General features: G+C 34.3%; 1 protein-coding gene across 2 annotated transcripts in view; it reads right to left on the bottom strand.

Annotated features, from left to right (window-relative positions):
- The window catches only part of EDIL3 (EGF like repeats and discoidin domains 3), a gene marked incomplete at both ends in the record, with an annotated part of 432,246 nt that overhangs the window by 94,643 nt on the left and 313,704 nt on the right, over positions 1 to 23,899 (bottom strand). For both annotated transcript variants that reach the window (XM_080924947.1, XM_080924948.1), the window contains 3 exons: positions 11,441 to 11,625; positions 15,892 to 16,036; positions 17,734 to 17,889. In XM_080924947.1, the coding sequence (XP_080781073.1) occupies positions 11,441 to 11,625; positions 15,892 to 16,036; positions 17,734 to 17,889 (486 nt within the window). The remainder of the gene's footprint in view (positions 1 to 11,440; positions 11,626 to 15,891; positions 16,037 to 17,733; positions 17,890 to 23,899) is intronic.

Below are 23,899 nucleotides of genomic sequence, written 5' to 3'. Positions count from 1 at the left end.
ATATACTATTCAACAAACCTGTGGTCAACATGTTCAGAATGTGTAAAGCATGTAAGAAATGAAAGATATTTTTACAGTAGAATTTATGCTACAGAGCATGGGAGATGTATTTCAAAATGGGTATTGCTTTAGTTTGGTGTCTTATATTAATGTAAAATGGTCAATATCTAAACATAATCTGTATAGGAATATTGTATGCCCTTTAGTTATAGAACTTTTTTACTAGAAGACAAATCCAGAGTTGTAGTATTTAAGAATAAATGTTAACTTATATAAATAGCACACAATGACATACTCAGTTTTAAGAGACAGGGAAATGGTTGTGAAGAAAATTAATTAATTTCACAACAAAAAACAAAAATGTTAACTACTGGAGTAAAAGCTATCATGTATTTAAACTTCTGTAGCTATACTCTTTAGATCACAGGAAATATTTTTCAACTAGCCAGGCATCCTAAAAACTTTCTTTAATTAGGACTGTCAATGAATATGGCCCATTTAAATTAAGATGCCATCAGCTAATCTTAATTTACATCTGGGCTAGCTCTACTGCATGAAGATGAGGTGAAAATCAATGCATAGAAGGCATTTGGAAATCTTTAAAATAAATATAGACAAAGAGGTGATACAAATAATTTTAGATATATTTATAATGCAAATGGAAGAATTTTATAACTAAAAAATAAAATTTGTATATATATATATATATATATATATAGAAAAGAGCCCTAATATTAGATTTTATTTGATATAAATGGGTTTTAAAATTATGCTAACTACTAGTAAAAATGTATTAGTATACTTTTATGAAAAAATGCTTAAAATTTGTACATTTATCTTTGTTTTTTAAAAATAAAGTTCTTAAATAAAAAAATTTAAATTTGTAAACAGTTTTCTCATTTTCAGGGTTAAGTCATATTATCTGACTTGTCATATTATCTAAGTTGTTTTCCATACAAAGCTATATATAATTTCATAAAATGATATTTATCCACATCCTTATTCTTAGAATGATTAATATATAAATATATGTCCATAAGTATAGGAATACAATCTATATATTCAAAGACAACTCTGACCCATCTGAGTTTGGTTGAACTAGGGCTAGCATACTGAACTCTAAATAATCCACAGAACAAAGCAAGTCAGAAGAGATAAGAAAGTAGCTTCAGTGAGGTATGTCTCCCCACACACAATATTTTCTATAAATAAATATATTTTATCTTGTTATTAACTAACTAAATTAGTGACAACTAAACAAACATATAATAACAGATATCATCAAAACAGAATTACCTAAATATTACAGCATCATTGACTTGAAACATAATGAAGTTTCCTCGGATAAAACAAACCAACAAGCAATGTGGACTTAACCAGGGACACACTTCCAGGACAAAAACCAAATATCTAGAATGTGATGTATTATATGTAACAGTTACATATCACTGAATTGTGAGAGGAATATAATTAGTCACTCTAGTTATTATTTGTCCTATTTTTAAACTAAACGACTTTCCCGATGCTCACCGTCCACTGTTTACTAATGTTATAACTGTATGCAATTTTAATCATGCAGAACAATTAAGTGAATGAAGAAGTGAGATCAACAGATACACTAAAAGCGGTATATCACAAGTGGCTGAGGCTCAGATGGTTAGAAGTGGTTAAGGGTTTTAGCTCCCAAGAAAGGAAGTCACTCCATTAGACACTAGTAAATACTGTGGTAAACATCACTGCATGAACTTGTCTACTGTGTGTTGTGTCCTCTTTGCATTGTGGATTGACTGTCCAATCTTCAGTAAACAAAGCCTGTTGGCTCACTGAAAGGACTGCTTTACAGATAAATAGGATCATCAATTAGAATTGATTTTGAAGTGGGTGGGAGAGGGAGCATCCTCATAGAGGCAGGGGGAGGGGGGATAGGAGAGGGGGGGAACTGAGAAAGGTAATAACATTTAAAATGTAAATAAATTAACTATCCAATAAAAAATAAAATTGAAATCAAATTTTCTTATGAATCCTTACAAGTGCTTATTTGATTGCAAATCTTAATCACAAAATCTAGTTTCTACTCACAGGAGTGGCTTTTTCAACTCATTGTTTAAACTAGAGAATTTATAATTTTGTAAGTAGAAACACAATTAATGTCACAAATGAAAGTTTACTTATTACACACATACATACACACACAGACATAGACAAATGGATTTAATGTCCATGATTTAAGGATATGAATGAGCCTGCTGAACTCATGTCTAATGTATCAAGTCCCATTTTGAGCTCGTCAGTATTTTAAATACTGCTTATTAAAAATGCAGTAAAAAATACCTTCATTTTTCTTCATGGTTTTTTGAAATGTTGAATCTAAAATCCTATGTAATATTTGTATATAAATACCTTATGCTTTCTTTATTTCTATTATTTTTTTTACTGGAATAGTGGAGCCTTCTTTAGATAGAATTGATTTTAAACATTTTTCAAAGATTCTTTATCATTTATATAAAGCAAGGTCATTTTCTGATTCCTTGTATTTTTTTTCAAATATACAAGTGTTATAAATCATAATATCTGTTTCCCATCTGTGTCCATAATGATACATTTTCTTTTCATTATCTTTATGGATGTTTTCATCTCATAGTGGTGGTGGGCATTGAAATCAGAATATTCTTCACTCACAGTTCCTGGGAATCTGGTGACTAGTTAACCCTTGAAAATCCTTCCTAATTTCTTTCATACACCAATAGTTGAGAGACATAGGCAAGGCAGATAGATAGGATTTCAATGGCCATGACACACTTTACAACCAGAAATAGTCTAAATTAAATCATACTTTCTTAATTAAGCTTAAATTTAAATTCTTCCTTACATATTTCCAAAACTTAATATTAAAATCAATCTCTGGGTTAAGATGCTGCCCAGGAACACTAAGGCATGCAACTTGACCCTTCTATTAATTTTGCTTATTTTTTTGAAATATCTTAAGACTGCCTTAAATTAATAAATACATGATAATGCTTTCATAATAAAACAGACCAAAAAGAGTTATTTCCTTTGCCATAGGATTTTTTAGTTGTCAATAAATTATACTGTATTGGCATTTATTAATTTGGGTAATTGTATTTTGACAATGAATTATGCAATTCTATAGTCATCACTGATAAGGTAATGAATACATATATAGTTTCCCTGTCAACAACTTATGACAGATTATTCCAAAATATATTTTTCAGTCAATATAAATTAATTCCATTCTTTTCCATCAGACTCTTGAATCATAGTAAAATGAATTAAATTTATAATTTACTAGATTATGATGAGGATGTGCTTTCATATCTGATTGATCAAATATTAAATATTTTCTGTTCTTGTTGAATCAGTTGAACTAACATCATAAATGTTAGAGAAATTTACTCAGCTGTTGAAAGTAATGATGAGTCAAATAAAGCACATGGCTGTTCAAAAGTAGAGTTTCAGTAAGAAAGATCCAAAAATAACATAGTATGCATTTTAATATTTATTACTATGTTTTAGGTAAAAAGCTAGAAAGTATCCTAGACAAATGCAATGTTTTACTTACTTATTTTTAAATTTGTTTATTTTACAGATGCCAATCTATAGCTTTTGTTACCACTACTTGCAATTTGTTACATACTTAAATGGATGTTACCTGGAATTTGAGCATTCATAATGAAATTCTACATTAGAGAAACAGATGTGCACATATAGACACGGCACACATGCGCACGCACGCGCACACACACACACACACACACACACACACACACACACACACACACACATACACACACTGTCCTAATTTATTTATGTTGCTCTGATAAAACATTTTAACTAAAAGCAACTTGGGGAAAGAAAGGATTTATTTGAATCATCTCCAAGTTTGGCATTGCCATCTATGTTAGGAACACAATGACATGGTTCTGGCCTCTGGGGCAGGAGTTTTGGTCTCCATGAGAGTGTCATGGCTCCTGTGGGTGTAAAGGTTGTTTGTATAATAATGTACATATTTTAAGTTTCTTCTTCTTCAAGGAGTGTCTTTTCTGGTAATGTTAATGACTCCATGATAATCAGAGACAGATTGAGTTCAGGAGTCAAAGGAGTGGCTAATGTCTCAAATGGTAAATGCTGGGACCTTCAGGATAGCTCTTAAGGCTGTGGGAAAGAACTCTAAAAACATGGGTTCAAAACATAATTTTTCAAAAGAATAAGGATGCAATATGAATGACATAATGAGCTACACGAATATAAAGGAAGAAAAGTAGCTGTGCTGTGGACCAACTTGTCAGAAGATACTAAGGAAGGAGACAGAGATTTAGGAAGTGCTGATTTTAGGAAATCCCATCCAGTTAAGTATTTTTTTCTCTCCTTTGTTTGTTTGTTTGTTGTTTAGGCTTACAAAGGTAGACAGATTCCTGAGGTCTGGGTTAGCCTAGGACAGAGCAATGTCAGATCTAGGTGTGCTAGAAATGGTAATTTCAGGATTAGGTTCCAACCAGCTAGTTGATCATCTGTGCTTAACAGAGGCAGATAGATCTCTGGAAATTTTTTGCAATGTTAAAAGAAAATGTGTGCTTGCTGTCTCCTAAGAATTAAATGGGTGGGGTTGCAGATTCATCAGATAATCTAAAGGCAATCTGGAGTAAATGAATAGATTGATATGTAAAATAAATGGCTGTGTGTATAGTCTGCGAGGGATGAGATATCCAAAGAATATTTTAAACTTGCAAGAGATAACTGCTTAGAGAACTGTCTCAAGCAGAAATAAGAGGGAGTTTTCCAGAAAATAGAGAGAGAAGCAGTCTGGAAAGCTGTCTCAAGCAGAACATAGGCCATGATTGGATGTCAAGTCATTTGATTTTGCCATCGCAGACACCCAGTTCTCAGAAGCCCTCTCCAAGCTGATGCTGATCCTTGGCAATTTATACTTTCATTTCATAGTCTATCATTAAGGGAATCAGGGCAGGAACTCAAGGCAGTAACATGGAAACAGGAACTCAGGACGAAACTATGCAGGAACACTATTCACTGCTCACTGACTTGTTTCTTTTCAAAGATTGCTCAGGTTTTGTTTTTGTTTTGTTGTTGTTGTTTGTTTGTTTGTTGTTGTTTTGACCAACTCTAATGAGAGGTACTACCTACAATGGTCTGGTCCATCCCACATCAGTCAGTCATCAAGAAAATGCCTCACAGAATTACAGGCCACTCTGATAAGTCATTTTCTTCTTTGAAGTTGTATCTTACTGGATGACTCTACCTTGTGGCAAGGTGACCAACCAGCATACATGTCTTTATATTTTATTAAACTTGGAAGTGTCTAAGATGACATCTTGATGTCATTCAAAGTACATAAAGGGATTATACAGAAATAGTTCTGAAATTCCTCTTAATTCAACTGAGAATCCAACGTGACTTTCAACTATTTTACTAAACTCTAACTATATAAATTTATGATGAGTTTTTAATATAAAACCAAAATATTATTGAAATAATCTTTTATTACTTTTTATTTAATTTAAAAATATTATTTTACATTTGAGTCCATACTATAATTACAGAATTTCTCCTTTCCTTCCTATTACTTCTATGCATAGCTTCAGAATTGGTCTTGAGTAACCAATTGTGCTTACATGAGAAAGATTATTCCTTCAACTCTAAGCATTGCTAAGTAACAACCCTAGGATCACAAGGTAGGATTGAGGTCTCTACTGTCTTTCCATGTCCACTTTTGCATGTCTCTTTATTCTTGTTCTGTTTGTGTTCAGGAAGTCAGGCTTGTAAGACTATATGGGTATACATTCTGACCTTGCTAGCAGAGACAATCTCATATCATGCTTCTTCATTCTCTCACTGTTGCAATCATTCTGCTCCTCTATCCTCAGTGATCTCTGAGCTGCTAGTGCAGTTGTTTTAGCAAGGTTATCTAGACACAGAAAGAGCAAATTACATATTCTTTCTTTTCTGAGGCACCTAGCTTCAAATCTTCTGATACAAATAAGTGCCTTTGAATAACTTCAGAAACCAGGAGGGTAAAGGGACCATTACTAAAGTTGAGGTTTGTGGTAATACAGAGGAAAGTATATATATATATATACACATATGCCCTGATCTAAGGAAATGGGAAAAATAAATTGACTCCAGTTATGAAAGGAAAAGAGAAATATAAAAAAAGAAAAAGAAAAGATGTCTGAAAAAATCATAATGATTCTTACTGTTAACTATTTACTTAAAAAGTAACCTCTAATACACATAAAATGTTTATGTTAAAATATCTATATTATATTCAAATACGTATATATTTGAAATAAATAATTCTTATCTGGAATGACAATTTTCCTCTAAAAGGCAAAGATAATTTACCCAAAAGCCAACAGCAGGTAAGAAGCTATCTTTTGGGTGGCTGATGTGATATATCCAAGAGAATCCCTCAGTACTGGAGGTTAAGCAACTATTGCTTAAGACTCCATGCATTTCAGATGATCCTATGCCCAATGGAATTTATCTGAATGCCTCTTTCCTATGGAATAGCTTTCTTAGTATCAGGAGGAGAGAAACATCCAAGAGTCTTACCCAGTTATAATGCAGATGGACCACAATAGTGACCAGCACGGCATAACTGCAAGGGTGCAGTAATGGCACACAGATCTTGGCAGTAATTAAAAGTTCTGTAATTGGATTTAAGAGTGAAAGAATGCTTTGTTCTGGAAACATAGACAATTCCTCAGGGCTAGTAAAATCATGGATCTTGGAGAACAACTTACGGCCAAATACACAAAGATAAATCTTGCCCTAATCCCTTATTGAGGAAATTCTTCTGTGACAAATGGAGACCATTGTAGAAATCACAACTAATCAAATGTGAAGTTATAGGGGCCCAACGCCAAATGATACTTTCTCAGTTTATTGTTGTTGTTTTGGCAAAAGATTTTTATATAATCCAATTATGAGTAAGAAATATCCATAAATCAGGTATTGTTACTGTACAGTCTTCAGTGAGAGTTTTAGGAAGCAGAAACTATCTTTTAACTTTGGACAGGCTACTGAAGCCATTGGTTTTAGTTTTTTGTTTTGTTTTGATTTTGGTTTTGGGCTTTGAGAAATGGCTTCTCTGTGTTGCCCTGTATGTTCTGGTACTTGCTCCGTAGACCCGGTTGACCTTGAACTCAGAGACCAAGCTGCCTCTGCCACTGTGGCATGGACTAGAAACCATCTTAATAGAGTTTTTGTATAAAGTTTTGATTGTGTATCAAGTTTAGGACCACATTATGGTGGAAGACCATTGGTTAGGGACTCAGAGAAATGTTTCCATGGAGTTTGACTGTGAACTTAAACATAATTTTTGTATTTTTAGGTAGAACCTTCAAAAGGATTCGTGATGAACAGTATCAAGAAGTTTATCAGTCTTGATTTTCACATATGAAAATTACAATTTTCACTAACATAGGAGCATCTGCATGAGCGTTCCAGACACTTTGATATAATAGGAGACACAGGCAAGATCATTAGAGGACTGATAAGCATTGCATATTGAAGTTATAGTTAAAGCATAGGACTTTCTAAAGCAACACATACAAATTCTGTCTAACATAACTTAATGGAAGTGTATTAGGCCTATTTAGATACATCTCATTTACAAGTACTATTTGATTAAGTTATGATGAAACATTAAGCTAGAATAAAACTCTTTCATATTTTGTTCATATGCAAAAGTAACTTGTTAAAAACACAGAAAGGATGAGCAATGAAGGAAGAAAATTGAAAAGACAGAATGACTTCCCTTCTGATGACCTAATGCTCACCTTTGATACACTACAATTGAAAACACAACTAATTAATGATTGCAGAAACCTCATTTAAGGATGAAAAGTGGTCTATATGTCAACAGCTCAAAAATCACCATATACCTTTTTTCTTTTATAAAACATTAATTATACTTCCAACTAAATACTTACCAGAACCATGTGCAGTGGATAGATTACATTCCCATAGTAGAAAACATGGGAAAATACTCCCATTCTGGAAGCTTTTCCTTGTACAATGTCAGAAAAATAAATAAATTATTGAAGTTGTCAGTTTATTTTTTCCTCAGAGAGTCCGATATGTTTTGACATGATAAAATTTAGATATCCAGTTGAAGAAGTGGTCTCAGAATTGACAGAAAATATATCATCAAGAGGATAAATCAATGCTGGTGTGCAAGAGCCTTTAAAAAGAGATTTAAACAAGATGATGGATGGAGGCTTACTCTGAAAAAAAAAATCACAGATCTATTCATGTAAATATAGTTACTTCATTTTTCTCTTTCTAAAGAAATTTGCCTTTGGCCATTCCTTTGTGCATGTAGTTCTAGAATACATGCATATATCTAAGCTGCTATTTGTGTATGTAATATTTTTCAGCTCTGCCAATGTTTTATGAATCATGAATCATCACCCTTATAATCACCATGTCATGGAGGTGACTTGGATATGTAAAAATTTTACACATTTTGTAGCCAAATGTCAAAATTAGTTTATCTTTATTATCATTGATTCTAAGGAAGTTAATGAATATTGTCTATGGTTTATTCACACTGTGAATTTGAAATTACATATATTATTATTGGGTTTTTGGATCTTAATACTTAATGCACACATTTAAAATCTTACTGATAATTTTTAGGTCTTCAGTTGTTATTCAGTAGCAAAATTTCTACCTTATATGCCTGACACCTAGAATAATGATATTAAAATATGTGACAGTTGGATTTTTATTCTGGGAATGAAATATATACTGTATAGGGCAAAATGCATTGCTTAAATTTCTCTCGAAATAACTATCTCCATGTAACCAGTCCTTGCGACATAGCTTCTGCATGTCAGTATCAATTATTGTATTTGGTTAGGTACTGGAGTACAAGCTGAGAAATCAAACAGACAGTCACTGCAGTATACCAGACATTCTGAAGCTGTACATCTAGCGTGGGATAACAACTGCAAAACAGCCTGATACTACTACCGTGAGGGTCTTGCTGATATCACACTAAAACAGCAGTCTTATCATCCATGGCTTTCCTTTCTCTTGTTCCAGTCATGCATGGCCAATCCAATATTAAAATATTAAGCAGAAATTTCAGAAATAAATATTTCACAGCTCTTGAGTAGCAGTCTGCTCTGACTGTCGCCATAGGCTTTTGAGCTGACATATACTTCGCTCAACACATAAGTCATGTCCTTGTTCCGTGTATCTGTTCTGTGTGAGCTTCCTGCTCATTACTCAATACTCATGTTGATTCTATTACTTGTCACTCACTATGTTGAAATTGTTTTGTTCCAGTTAGCTTTACTTTACCTGCAAATTATACCCAAATACAAGAAGAACGATGAAAAGGAGGCACTAAATCACTAAATGGGTCAGATTTAGTTCTTTCACTAATTGATAGCACTGCAAAGCATATCATGAGATATCTATGTATAGATTCAGTATGATCTGTGGTTTTTGACCTGAATAGGTATCTGAGAAGGCTTTTAGCGATGAGATTATGAGACTAGTGCATGTAAGGAGATCCTAGATCAAATAAAAGTAGGGCATAGCCAACAGACAAGCCTCTCTAGGATAAGCAACACCCAAATTTGAGCTGAAGGATCTGATGTCAGAAGGCTGATGATTTTGCGTTCTCCTCTTTTTCTTTAGGAAGAATAAATTTACAACTCACCAGGGAGAGTCAGATGGTGTTAAGTTTGAGGAATTTGAGGAAATGAAAATGAGTATTGTAAAAGATGGATGAGTTCAAACTAGGGAAAGCTTTTACGTTGTAATAGAAATCTATATTTTATTCTTAGGCCTAGAGAAAGGAAATAAAAACTGCATTTAAGCATAACACATAAACATCTGTCCAACTCACACACACACATTATGATTTTAAGAAACAGCTTTTATAATCATAAGAATAGAAACTAAGAATGTTGTTAATAAGCTTCAAGAGGAACCCAAGAAATAGGGATGGCTTAGATCAGAAAGTGACAGTAAGAATTGGATCCTTACTATAAGTCAGCATTGGAAGAATCGTCATAATTTGAAGATGATATAGTCTCTATTTTGGTATCTAAAATTAGCAGTCAATGGTAAGCCAGGAATTCGAGGCCTTGGCAGGGATAAGAGAGACATCAGGGAAAAGGAGACCCAGCAGATGAGGGGGGTTGATGACTAGGACCATTTTACAACCTCGGGAAAGAGGAAAAGGAGTTTGTTGTCATGTTAGTCAATCTAAAGATGAACACTAAGAATCATGGGACATCTTCAAAGCCTGAGGGACGATGATGATGCCTGAGTGCAAGGGAGGCTTCAGGAGTCCATTGAATATAATCACTAGTCACACACATGATTAAACGTAGTGCCCTTGGCTACATGAGAACAGAAGTTTAGATGACATAGTAAAAACAGAAAACACAGCCCTGATTTAAATTAAAATAGTCAGAGAAACTCATATATTATTAGTTATAATGTTTGTAGCCTAAATAATGGTTCACATAAAATTTAAGGCAATCAAAGAAAAAAAGTCAACCATTTTTAATGTTGGGTTTATAATATTGGAAAACCCAATGAGAAAACTGAAAAAGAGTATTAGAAATTTCAAGTGACCTTAGTAAGGACAAATGTGACATGGTAAGGGTTAGCATTTGATGTTTCTGTGTGGCCTTTTGTTTTTGTGTTTTTGTTGTTGTGGTGGTTGTGGTTTACAGACCTGCCACAGTTTATCACAAGTTTCTAAGGTCGTTGATCAAACATGAAATCAAAGTAGAGTTCATGTACATGAAAGAAACCTCTTTAAAAAATTTCAGCCATCCTGTTTCTGTTACCACAAGATATCACATAAATAAAGGTATTTCAAGAGGTCTGTTTTAAAAGGACTTATATGTAACCTTATTTAATTGCAAGTTGTAAAATGTCTTTACAGAGTCTACATGTTTTCTTTTATAAGCTTGTATGTCAGTATAAGAAATTATCTTATGGCTTAGCAACCACAGGTAAAGAGATGTTTAGTCATGAGTCATGATATCTTTAAACTTCCTGCATGTCACTGGCATGATTCCAGTATCTTTTGATTCTGATGTTAATTTTCAAAATCAAATCTAATACAAACCATCAGAACAGACACAACATAGAAAGTCGATTGTCTCTAATTATATCCAGCATGTTCAGCATGCTCTGGTACAAAGAACCTAGCCAACTTGCCCACAGTCTGTGTCTGTATGTCAGTGCTGAGTAGATACAGGCCAGAGAAATGATTTTCTATGAAATTTCTGCTTTCCTAGTTTGGCAAAGTCAAATACAAAAGCATATTTAAAGCAGTCTAAAATAATGAGTCTGACATGCAGCTAACAACTCAGAAATCCTCTAAGTCACAAGAGTGCTGAATAATGAAAGAGTCTCAGGCTATTACCTGTAACCACTGTGACTGGTCATTATGGCCAGAAGTCCAGGCATTTACTTTGCCTTGCTTGTCCAGCCTGGCTTTCCTTGGTTCCCAGGTAAACATGTCCATGTTGAGTGTTCTGAAGACACTTGAGGCAGTGATCTGATAGTCTTGTATATGCCCCGATTTCATCCCCAAAGGTTCCGAACAGCCTGGCAGAAGAAGAAAAACTCCATAAAGAGAGCAATTTATCATCCTGGAACTTTTCCTTGTTCATTTCAGATGAGCAAGGAAAGACAGAACATAATTCTATTCATTCCCCCAAAGAGAGAACATCTAAATTCAAAAAAAAAGAGCTATAATCAGAAATAAATCTGGAATAAAATAGAAAAACAAGATAGCCAATTCAAGTTATTTCGTCTGAATATATTTTGGAAAAATTGAAAACAAGACAGACAATTCAGACTACTTTTCTATGACAGATGATTTTGCAAAATGAAAACATTGCTGAAAAGCTCTCCCCTGTCTCATTACTGGAAGCCTCAAGACCGTTCCCTAGTTTTCGACAATTTTATTGTGTCTTGGAGACTGGGGCATTTTCTCATAAAGTATATTTGGTTTTCTTTTATTTGTTTTTGTAATATCACCAATGGAAATTCCCCCAGTATAGAGTCATTTTTGTAAGTTGCTGTACATTTATATTCTAAACTGGACAGCATTTTGTTGTTTAAGAAATAAGTACCAGTCTTATAGTTTAGAGGCAATGCCTTATACTGTTGTCTGACTGGTCTTTAAGCTGGCAACCCTCACTTTTCCTTCAAGTGATAGAAAGAAGAGAATGTGCTGAAATCCTCAACACAGTTTAAATCATTCATTATTCTGACCTAAATATAGCTAATTTCAGAAGGGAAGAAGGGAATATTTATTCAGTATATTATACAGCTGTGGAATTAGAATATAAAAATGATTAAGATGATAAGGGGGAGTGAGAGAATCTTACTATTAAAATATATATGTTTGTTTAAAACCATTATTTTTTTTATAAACTCTTATATTCATACTAAATAACACTGAATATTTCCATATTTTTTGGAAGAATGTAAAATTTGCCATATGTGTTTCCAACTTCCAATTGTGTTAAAAATTTGGATTTATGTGGTATGGAAAAATGTTATGTCCATGTGTGGGTGTGCTAAAAACCTACAAGGTTTGTCTGGCAACATGAATCTTTCATCATCATGTTCAGGGAATCAGTCTTTGTTTCAAAAGCTGTTACATTTTTGCCAAAAAATTACAACTTCTCCAGCCCAATAACTTTCTTTGCATACCCTACTGGTCTTTACTGCATGTGTGGTCTGACAGCTATTATATATTGAATTTATGTTTCAGCATTCAAAATGAAGAAGAGAAGCTACCCTGGACAGGTATATTAGGAAATTAGTTGGTAAACACCAAGTACTTAGAAATATTGCTGGGGATAATCAACATTCAATAAAAGTTAGCTCCTCTTACTATTGCTATGAAACTCATTTCAGCAGAAACAAATGCTAAGTCTCCAAGAGTCAGTGCATCAGTGACAATTCGCATGGTACAGCTGGGTGCTGCTGTTCGCCATATATTACTTCATGCATAGGCTTTAAGAGAAGGCACAGAATTCTCCACTAATAATGATCGATTTTATCTAATTGCTGTCTGCTCTAGTCAATCTTTGTCAGTTTTTTTCCTTCCGGTGGCTTCTCTGCTTAGTCTGTACTTCTGTCTTTATTTCCACTGCCTGGGAGGAAGTCGCAGGGAAGGCTGTTTCCTAGTCAGCATCATATCGAACAGACCTGTATCCTAAACCCAACGGTAAAGAAGGTCTGAAACATATCCTTACAGTAGAAAGCACACTAAAGGGCAGTTTGGGGACTCAGTCATGTATTTGTGTCTGGAATATTTTCCGTGGTATCTGGTCCCGTGTTTCTAATAGAGCCATTTTGTAAGAAAGCCAGTCTTTGGTCCTTGCCCTGTCAGAACTTCTATACCTGTGGTTGTGGCAGTCCACTTTCCTAACATTTGTAACATTGTGCTGTGAAAGATGGAAATTTTGAGTGTGTTCTGTGTGTGGCATAAAATTGTGAGTCGGTACTGAAGATTATGAACATTTGGTTGTTATGTGAGGTCTTAGGGAAACTTGCCACATTTGAGGCTGGAACATCACTGGAATAAGTTCAAAGAAAAATAATATGTAGCTCTTCATTTGTGTACATGAACACAAATACTCTTCAGAGTTTGGGTACTTGTGATAAGAATTGGAATGTCTGTGTACTCTGCTCCTCAAACAATACAATCTCAGTTATGAAAAAAAAAAAAAAAAGGTCTGAAACAAAAATGCAAATTCTTACTGAAAGAAAAATAAATTTCCCTAACAGAGATTCCAAATTCTTAAAAAGTTCCAATAGCCCCAATGGCACGATATTTGTCTTCAGACAATTCCAAAGTAATATGCACTATCTAAGTGAAAACCCTCAGAATTCTCCTATTTAGATCCTGCTCTCAGCCCCTGCTGTAGACTTATCTCTGTAAAAATTCTTGGATAGCTTGCAAAAGATGTTCAATAATAAACATAGCTACATTTTTGTGATAAAATATATGAAAAATTCATCACAAAAGAAATATATTCAACTATTTCATTTTAATCACAAAATTTACTTTGTATCTGTTCTGATGTTAACTACATAGCTAAGGAAAAATGTTAAGTTGTTATTAATTAGAAGAATCGGTTTTATTCCTCTAATTGTTATCATGATCTATTTTCTTCTAAATGTAGCAAGTTGTCTTTCAGACAGTGTAAAAGATGTTTCTTTCAAGTGTCTGAATGCTATTGGCTGCTTCTAGGCAAAAGATCTAAGGTTGCTGAAAACAGGGAGCCTTGGGTTTTCCAGTATTCCCCACCTTTAAAGAAATATCTTAGAATACTATAAAATATTATGTCAATTTTTACTTTCAAGAATCATAGCTAAATTATTTAGCAATGGATTTAATACCTTTCAAATTTTTTGACTCATTCATGTGATTTTGTGAACAAAAATTAATTAACTCTTTCACCAGTATGAACATAATGTTGTGTATATTGTATGTGTGAACGTGTGTGTGTGTGTGTGTGTGTGTGTGTGTGTGTGTGTGTGTCTGTAAAGTATCAACATGGCATTGATTATATCTATGGTGAAATTCTCCTTTTTAAAAACAGTCAGCAAGATAGATGATTCTCTGCACCCAAGTTTAATATCAATTTGTGGGGATGGGAAGTGAACCACTCCTTCCTTTGGAGAAAATAAAGTCTGTAAAGTGTCAGGTGTAACTTTTTGTCAGGCTTGGAAGCAAAATATATTTACACCTTAAGGGTGTAACAGTGGCATGTATGAGGAGTGGATCCTCATGAATCAAAGGACTGACAAATTGGAGAAGGTGATGTTAAACACCAAAAAACCCCCACAGGGTTTACTGCAAACCTCATCCCACTGAGGCTTCCTTGTGATTGCTTTATGATGAATGTCTTAGGGGAGACACTGGCCTCTGGTAAAATGGTGACATGCAATACAAACACCCTGTGACAATGATTCTGCTCACAGTCACTGACAGTCAATAATCTGGTTTAAATAATCCAAAATAATCTTTCTGCTAAGATAAAGACAATGAAATCATTATTTCACAATCTCCAGCCACTGTAGAATACATATACATGTGATAGGTAAGAATGGTGTTTTAATACCATGTTGTACTTGCTTAAAATTGTTTCCTTTTTTATTTACTTTATAATATAGTTAGAAAAATAAAGTGAAATTCAGACATAAAGTTTTCCTCTAGGTATCTTGTTCTGATGATCTGGGAGAATTATTTAGCTCTGTGGTGTTTGATAGATTATCCTCAAGCTAGATAACCCTGACATATAATAAGCAGGTCGCTAGCTGAGAATGCTCAAAAATGAATTTATGGTAGTGTTCTTGGTGTTGATGTATTGTTCCCTAGGGTGGGATGATAAATTAACATGTTTCATAAAATCTAAAAAGAAAGCACCAAGTTTAAAGATAAAACTTACTTTCTTTGAAACTTACAGCCTAAATTTGCACAATTTATGAGGTCAAGCAGATTGTATTTTTAAAATTGAACTTTCTTTACCAAACATAAATCATATTTACAACCATAACCAATTGAGTGTATCTTTTGACAACAGTTTCTCATGAGAATTCCCTGTATTCCATTTTATTACACAGAGACATACTTGAGGTTATTCTATTTCTGTAAGGTGCTTTGCAGCTTTATTTGACACATAAACAGCATGCTTTTTCTCACTGAACCATGCTCTACATATTCTGTAAAAGAAATAAACTTCTGTAAGTGCTAACAACCTAGAGATGGCTAGCTGACCACATACAGAGATGTTTAGTGTCTTCTCTTTTCCTTAAAGGCATTTCTATCATAGAAAACAGTCAACATACCTGAGAGCTCACAGCCAAGAAGTTCCATTCTTAAAGTACAGTGCCTTCGACAAATTTGCGGGTAGAGTCTTACATACTGAGCTTTGATTGGGGGTGTGAAGGAGTTAGCATAGGGTGTGTTATTGTCAACATTTCCACGGAAGACCTGTGTGTAAACACATATACAGAATTTTCAAAATTGAACATGGTGGCTCTGGTCTGAATAATAGTATTAAGAAAGCTGATATTACAGGAGGCAATTTAGGAGACAGGAAGATTACTATGAGTTCAAAGTCAGCCTAGGCTATAGGGGGAGACCCTTCTACTGACATATGTATACATATATTTGTGTATGCTAAAGGTTTATGTATGTGTGTACACACACATACATGTGCAGAGATGGGTGAGTGTATACATGCACATTTGCAATAAATTCCTTAATCATTTTCATATACCTCACTCAAAACAATTTTATAAGGTTACAATAAATTATTATTGAGAATGTAGGAAGCCCCTTGTCATCAGCAGTCAGCAACAACAACAAAACATTAACAACAGTCATATATGAAATCTAAATGAACATTAAAATTTTAAACCGCAGTGTACTGGGTCATAATAATACTTCCCTGACTAAAAGCAAAGATTTAATTATTTTATTTGCACATCTGTTTTACCTACATGTATGTGTGTTCACCAAGTGTACCTATTACCCTCAAGTTTAGACAAAGACCTAATATCCATTAAAAGTGTAGTTAGCTAGATTTTTATAAGTGACAGGGTAGGTGCTGGAAATATCACCCAAGTCCTCAACAAGAACAATAAATGCTCTTATTTGCAGATCCATCTCTCTAGCCACCTCATTTACCACATTAAATATCAGGTCTGTAGAAACAGAGGTTTCTCTCTGTTTTTGTCTTTCCATATCTATGTGTCTATCTGGGTGTCTATCTATGTATCTATGTAGCATCTACCTACTTATCTATCTATCTATCTATCTATCTATCTATCTATCTATCTATCTATCTATCTATCTAACCTTACATCCAACCATCCATCTATCCAAATATCTCTATCTATCTATCTATCTATCTATCTATCTATCTATCTATCTATCTATCTATCTATCTATCCACCTATCATCCATCTCTCTGTGCGTTTATCTATCATCTGTCTGCCTCTTTATCAGTTACCTTTTCTGAGTGTCAATCTTTTTGTCTGTCTATCACTTGTCTCTAAAAAATTAGCACCCAAAATTCTTCAACATAGCTTGAGTTTGTCCACTTGCAAGTGAATAAACTTTTCAGGGAGAATGACTCCTTCTATGCATCTTAATAAGACTTTCAAGTATTGTCACAAAATTAATTAATTAAAAATTCTGAAAACCAAAGGAAAAGGAACTATTAGATGCTATAACTTCTTTTTTCCCCACAACATTTTATTCTTGAATGCAGTAGCAAAGACATTTCCGATGCAAAATATGTACAGATTTTCATGATTTCTATTATATTATATTCTTGTTTTTTTAACAATAATTTATTTAATTAAGGACAAAGCTATCTCTAAAAGCAAGGGTATTGATTTGGTTAGCTGAGTGTCCTGAAAGTAGCTTAAGTGTTATATCCAACCCTCTGCTAACTTTTTGAGAAGTATTTGTAGGAGCACCAATTAAAAATCTGAGAAAAGTTTAAGTGGCAGCTGTTAGAAATTTCTAACTCTGGGAAGCCCTGCTCCCTTTTACCCAATTAAAGCCTGAAGCTGCAGAAATGTATTTGAACATAAGCCTGTAGCAGAAGGCTCGGTGTCAGTTGATAAAGTGGTCATCCTGGAATCTTAATTGCATTCCATAGAGTGAGTTGGGCTTACCATGTCTTCATTGGTGCCTTTTGCTTTGTACATTGCCCAGGTCTTCCCGTCATTGCTGTAGGCAATTTTGTAGGATTTTATGTACTCTGGGCTTCCAATCCTTTTTGCTCCTTGGGTAATGACACCAGTCACTCTCATTTTTCTTTGTAAATTTATCTGAGGAGACAAATATAATCAATGAACACCTTTCTTGTTGCTGTCAAGGTTTCAATATGGGCACTATCAATGCTGACAACAGCCCATTTTACTTATCTTCATAAATTTAACTGATATGAAATGTTAATTAATATTCAGTGTTCTTCATGCTCTTATATCAAACAATGGTATATTTACATTCAATTCAAACTGTCTTCCAGTGATGGCACATAAATCACCATTACATATTCAGTGCACCACACTCCTCCAACATAAGAACAGAAAGTCATTGGTTTGCCAAGCTATGCAACGTTCCTTCATTAACTCCGTGATCGAAACACTCTTCCATTTAATGTAATCCTGTTATTACTGTGAGATTCTGATAGCAATGTGATTGATTGTTAGAGTATCTAACTGACCTAGGACTCCAGAGTTTCCACAGAAAGTGCACAGACTACTAGCCCACTGGAATGCTGGATGTTAGAAGAAAAGCTAAAAGGACAAGTGTCCCAGAACCAACCACAAGCATCTGTGCTCTCTGGCTCTGTGTCCTTTCATCTCTGCTGTCGTGGGCAAAGGGTCATAGAATGGGGGAGCTTTAAAGCTTCAGCAAACAGTTGCTTTTCTTTTCAGTTTCTCACATGGCAACTTCTAATTTATATGTCTTTCCAGTTGTAAATCAATGTTTGCTGCAGAAATCATAGATAGCTACATATAAAACGTATGATTCTGTCATTTAAATATCAAATAGTCAGAATGGCAAAGATAAAAAATTCAGATGACAGCAGATGCTGGCAAGGATGCAGAGAAAGAGGAACACTTCTCTACTGTTGGTGGGGTTGTAAACTGGTACAACCACTCTGGAAATCAGTCTGGTGGTTCCTCAGAAAATTGGACATAGTACTACCCGAAGACCCAGTTATTCCACTTGTGGGCATATACCCCAGACACTCTCCAATATACAACAAAGACACATCCACCACAATGTTCATAGCAGCCCTATTTATAATAGCCAGAAGCTGGAAAGAACCCAGATGTCCTTCAGTAGATGAATGGATACAAAAATTGTGGTATATTTACAAAATTGAGTACTACTCAGCTATCAGAAACAATGACTTTATGAAATTCCTAAGAAAATGGATGCATCCTGAGTGAGGTAACCCAGTCACAAAAGAAGAGACATAATATGCAGTCACTGCTAACTGGATAATAACTCCAGAAAGCTCTGAACACTACAGACTATCTGAAGCTCAAGAAATACAAAGGCCAAAATAAGAAAAAAAAAAAAAAAAAAAAAAAAGAAAAGAAAAAAAGAAAAAGAAAAAGAAAAAGAAAAAAGAAAAAAAAGCCTCAGTTCTTTTTAGGGAAAAAAATAAATGTATACTACCCTCTCAGAATGTGGTACACCTGGACCTCAAATCATTAATAATCAAAAAGCTAAGATAATATCATTATGGCAATTTTTGGTATTCACAGATCATTATACTTAATCTATATCCAACAAGAAATCTGTTTCCATGTTACATTCTGTCCTATATGTACTTCATGCTTATGGTAACTAGTAGGATTTCTATGCATGCTATCAAACCCCTAAAAGAATTAAATACTGACAAAAATATTCATATAATGATATGCCAAAATGCCTTTAAAAATCTATAAATGTATCCCTCTTTTTTTAAAATAAAGCAGAAAAAAAGAAAGCATCTTTGAATCTTATTTTACAGTAGTTAATTTTACCATAGGATGAAAACATGCTTTATTCAATTTAGAGAATAAACACCAAACTTTAGTTCATTTGTTCTCAGTGCTTTCATTATATTTACATATATATATTTAGCAGAAATTTACCACATTAGATGAATTGCTGTAATCCTTAGTCTTTCTACTACTACAAATAATGGTAGTTTAAATGTCTCTCACATTTATATTAGTAACTAATTCAGCAATATTTTTCCTGAGAAAATCATCAAAGACCAAGATATCCATGCATAGACTTTTCTATGATCTGATAAGCCTTTGAGATTAGCACTTAAATAACAGGTGGTGAAAGAAGGTACCAAAGGCCCTATAGCAAACATTCCAATATCTCTCTACTACTAAACATCATGACATTAGGTCCACCTTCAGTGAAGCTTTACTCTTGTTTCAAAAAAGATGAAACACACACACACGAGAGAGAGAGAGAGAGAGAGAGAGAGAGAGAGAGAGAGAGAGAGAGAGAGAGAGAGAGAGAGAGAGAAGTGAGAGAGATGAGATAGTCCCTACTTTAATGTGCTGAGCAGAGCATCCGGTCTTTCAGTGAAGGTGAACAGTGCTTCTTCCTAGATAATCTAGATTCTGAAGCCAACAGTCATTATCAGACTGTTGACGATTCCATGTTTCTTCAACAATGCTGTGTGGATCTACTCTTACATTCAACTGTGTCTTTCTCACACTGTGATCAGACATCACAATGATTATAACTATGGATATATCCTCAATTCCATTCTTGTTCAAAGGCTCAGAAAGTGCACACACTACTAAAATGTACATTCCGCTCACTACCTTTAGTATTTATCTGCATTTTGTTTCAGTCTGCTTTATTGTGTACTTCAAACAATGTAACTCCCCATAGACACTTCCAGTATGTTAAGTAAATTTTCAAGTTGCTATGCAACCAATTTGCCTGTGAATCTTTTTCCTCTTCTTGTTGTACTCGGTGGAGTCTTCTGAGCCTGAGCCTTCCCTATTCAGGCAGCATAAACAGTGGACACTTTGAATTATATTTCCTCCCATTTTGGAAGCCAGCCTTTTTTGCAAACCACATTTCTTACTGCTAAGAATTCCTTTCTCAATTATGTTTTATCTCATTTCAATTATCTTGTTTATGACTCTTGTAGACAGTCAAATTATCTCACCTAGAAATTTGGCTGAAGAGATATACAGTAATTTTCTAAAGCTTACATGAGAAAATTGTACAGAATTATACAATAGAAAGCTGAAACTGTTTTCTCTAAATTATTAGAAATTGTTTTAAAAGGTTTATATTTTCTCCAGTATATAGCAAGATCTAGAGTATATTCTAAGAATGTAGAATGCCCTTTAGTAAAATATGATCTCACTTGAATTGTCCCCATTACATAAACATTGCAGTGAATTATCAGCAGTTTTCATTAAATAATAAAGAAAAAAATGTAAAAGTTATCATTGTAGTACAAGTCCTAGCATTTTACTGGGTTTTAGAATACTGTTAACTGTATACCTGGAATTATTATGATTGAAAAACTGGAATTCAACACATTGGAGTGTGGATTTCATTGTCATGATGGCACTCAGATTTAAAGCTACCAATCTGTTAGACTCATATAGATACAACTGAGTATACTTGCAGCTAACCATAGGACTGAACTCAGGGACCCCAATGAGGGTGCTAAAGAAAAAGGTTGCAACCTCATAGAAAGAACAACATTACCAACCAACCAAACACTCCAAAACTCGCATGGACTAAAACACCAACCTTTGTGCACACACTGAGAGACCTATTGATCCGGTTGCATATGTAGCTGAAGATATCAGTGTCTGGCATCGATTTGAAAAGAGGCTTTTGGTCCAGGGTGGGCATGTTTTCCCACTGTAGGGGAATTCTAAGGCAATGGGGTTGGGGGTGCACCTTTGAGAAGGCAAATGGAAGCATAGGGGATGCTATCAGGGGAAAGGAATAACATCTCAAATGTAAATACAGAATATCTTATAAAAAATGAGAGAAAAAAGCCACTTAGCAATCTTAAGTTGTTATAAAAACTGAAAACTGACATTGGTCTTGGAGGGAGACTAAGCCATGATTTTAGAGGCATTACCACTTTAAGTATCTGCTGGAAGTAGACCTGGATCTTCCCATTAAACCTTTCTAGGTTTGACTCCTCCCATTATCCTACCTTATGGACCATAGTGGATACTATATCAAATGTCTTTTGAAAAAAACTACATTGGTTATTTCAAAACTATTCTGAGAGTCCCTGTATTCAAAAATATATTTTCATTTATGTAACTGTTACATAATCAAGATTTCCACACAGGATAGTAGGTTTGCTGTGTGACCACAGAAGACCAAAGTACCTTTTGAGGTATTTGTAGCACCTTGTGTCCTTTAATGAATGTGAATGGGAAGATTCAGGCAGCTTTGCATGGAGAGAGGCCACAAAGCAACACAAAGAAGAGAGGTATTCACACCTACTGTGTTACTTCTTGTCTATGTCATCTTCAACTCTTCCTAGAGTTGAAGTTTAATTCTATGAACTGTTGAAGGGATTTTAATGGAATTTTGATTAATAAACATTATACAAGATACACATGAAAAATTAGCCACGTAGAAAAATTTTAAAATACTTGATATTTGGTTTGATTTTTGTTTTTTATTTAGCAGGGCAGGGGGTGTGTTAAATTAAGAGCACTGATATTTAGATCTCAAGGAGAATATTTTGAAATTCATAATAACTACTGCAAACTAATTTTGTAAGTGACTTTTAGAATTTTGTATCACTAAAACATTTAGGGCTATAATTACTAAGGGTATAGCATACATGCATGTTTCTATGCTGAGGTATAATGTATGTGTGTGTTTATATGTGCATGTGTGCATGTATGCATGTGTGTGAATGTATATGTGTATAGTATGTATCTTTGTATTTAAATATGTATGTTCACAGCTGTGTATAAATGTGTATGTGTATATATTTATGTGTATGTGTGCATGTATGCATGTATATGTATACATATTTGTGTAAATACAACCATGAGTTTCAGTATAGCATGCAAAGGGGTTATCTAAAATTCTTTGAAAAAAATAGCAATTCAAATGGGCTTCTGTGTTTCTAAGATGCATGTATCCAACATGAAAAATGATCTTGTAAGAACTACCAGATACAATCATTTTCTATCAAATACTCTAAAACTTGTGTTTATAACAAGAAAGTAGATATTTTTCCACCTTTCCCCCATCTTGTAAGAGCATTATGCAACTGTTTTAATCCTCCCCGTCGTGTAAAACCTTTGTTTATATGAAGGCAACAACTGAATTCTAAGATTGTGAAAAACTGGAACAGTGACCCTTTACTCTGGAAGCAGTGATCCTCTTCCTACATTTCCTGTGCACAAAGAATTCCAGACCATCCAGCTAAATAAGAGTGAGTGATGTCAGACTCCAGACAATGGGGGAAAGACACAGCCATCAGCTACGTTAGAATAAAACACAAGCACAAGTTAAAAAAAAAAAAAAAAACAAACACACACAGGCACATGCACAGGCACACACACACACACACACACACACACTCCCTGGAAAGAGTAAAGTCCTTCTCTGGGAAATCTTTAGTAAAGCCGGAAGTTTTCAGATTTCAGTACCTTTTCTGCCTGAAGCATATGAAGTAGAACTCCAAGGGATGACAGATATTGGGCATAAAATTCTAGACATATCATTTCTCCTGCTCCATTTGGTTGTGTGAGCTCTACTCCATACGAGACAACACTCATCTCAGATGGGTGAGACTGACAGGGGAGCTTATGGTTATGAGCAAGACTGTGTGTTCCAACCTCTGCACTCCACACCCCCCTGAGAGACTGAACAGTGAAAGCAGGGACTGGGAGGTAGAAACGGGATTCCTGACTCTTGATGAACAGCCACTCTAGATAAATAGTCGAACTCTAGGGTCAGTGAGAGAACGTGTCTCAAAATTAAAGGAAAAAAATGTGGAGAGCAAACATGGAAAGCCCTGAGTGTTAACCTACGCATGTACAAATACATGTGTGTACCTTCACATGAGTGCATATATTATAAATAAAAGATAGTAAATTATGTGATAACGGTTTATCTATAAACAAAAGAATCTAGAGGAGAATGAAAAATACATACATATATACTTAATTGTATATAAATAAATATACTTTTGTGTGTATATATAGATACTTTTGTAAAAATATACTGTTGTGTATATATGGTTTGCATATCTTTTGTATATATATATATAATTATATACACACATTATATATTATACTT

This window comes from Micromys minutus (genome assembly GCF_963924665.1).
Source record: "Micromys minutus genome assembly, chromosome: 11".
NCBI lineage: Eukaryota > Metazoa > Chordata > Mammalia > Rodentia > Muridae > Micromys > Micromys minutus.
The sequence above is the reverse complement of the archived record's forward strand: the minus strand, read 5'-3'. Positions and strand labels throughout refer to the sequence as shown.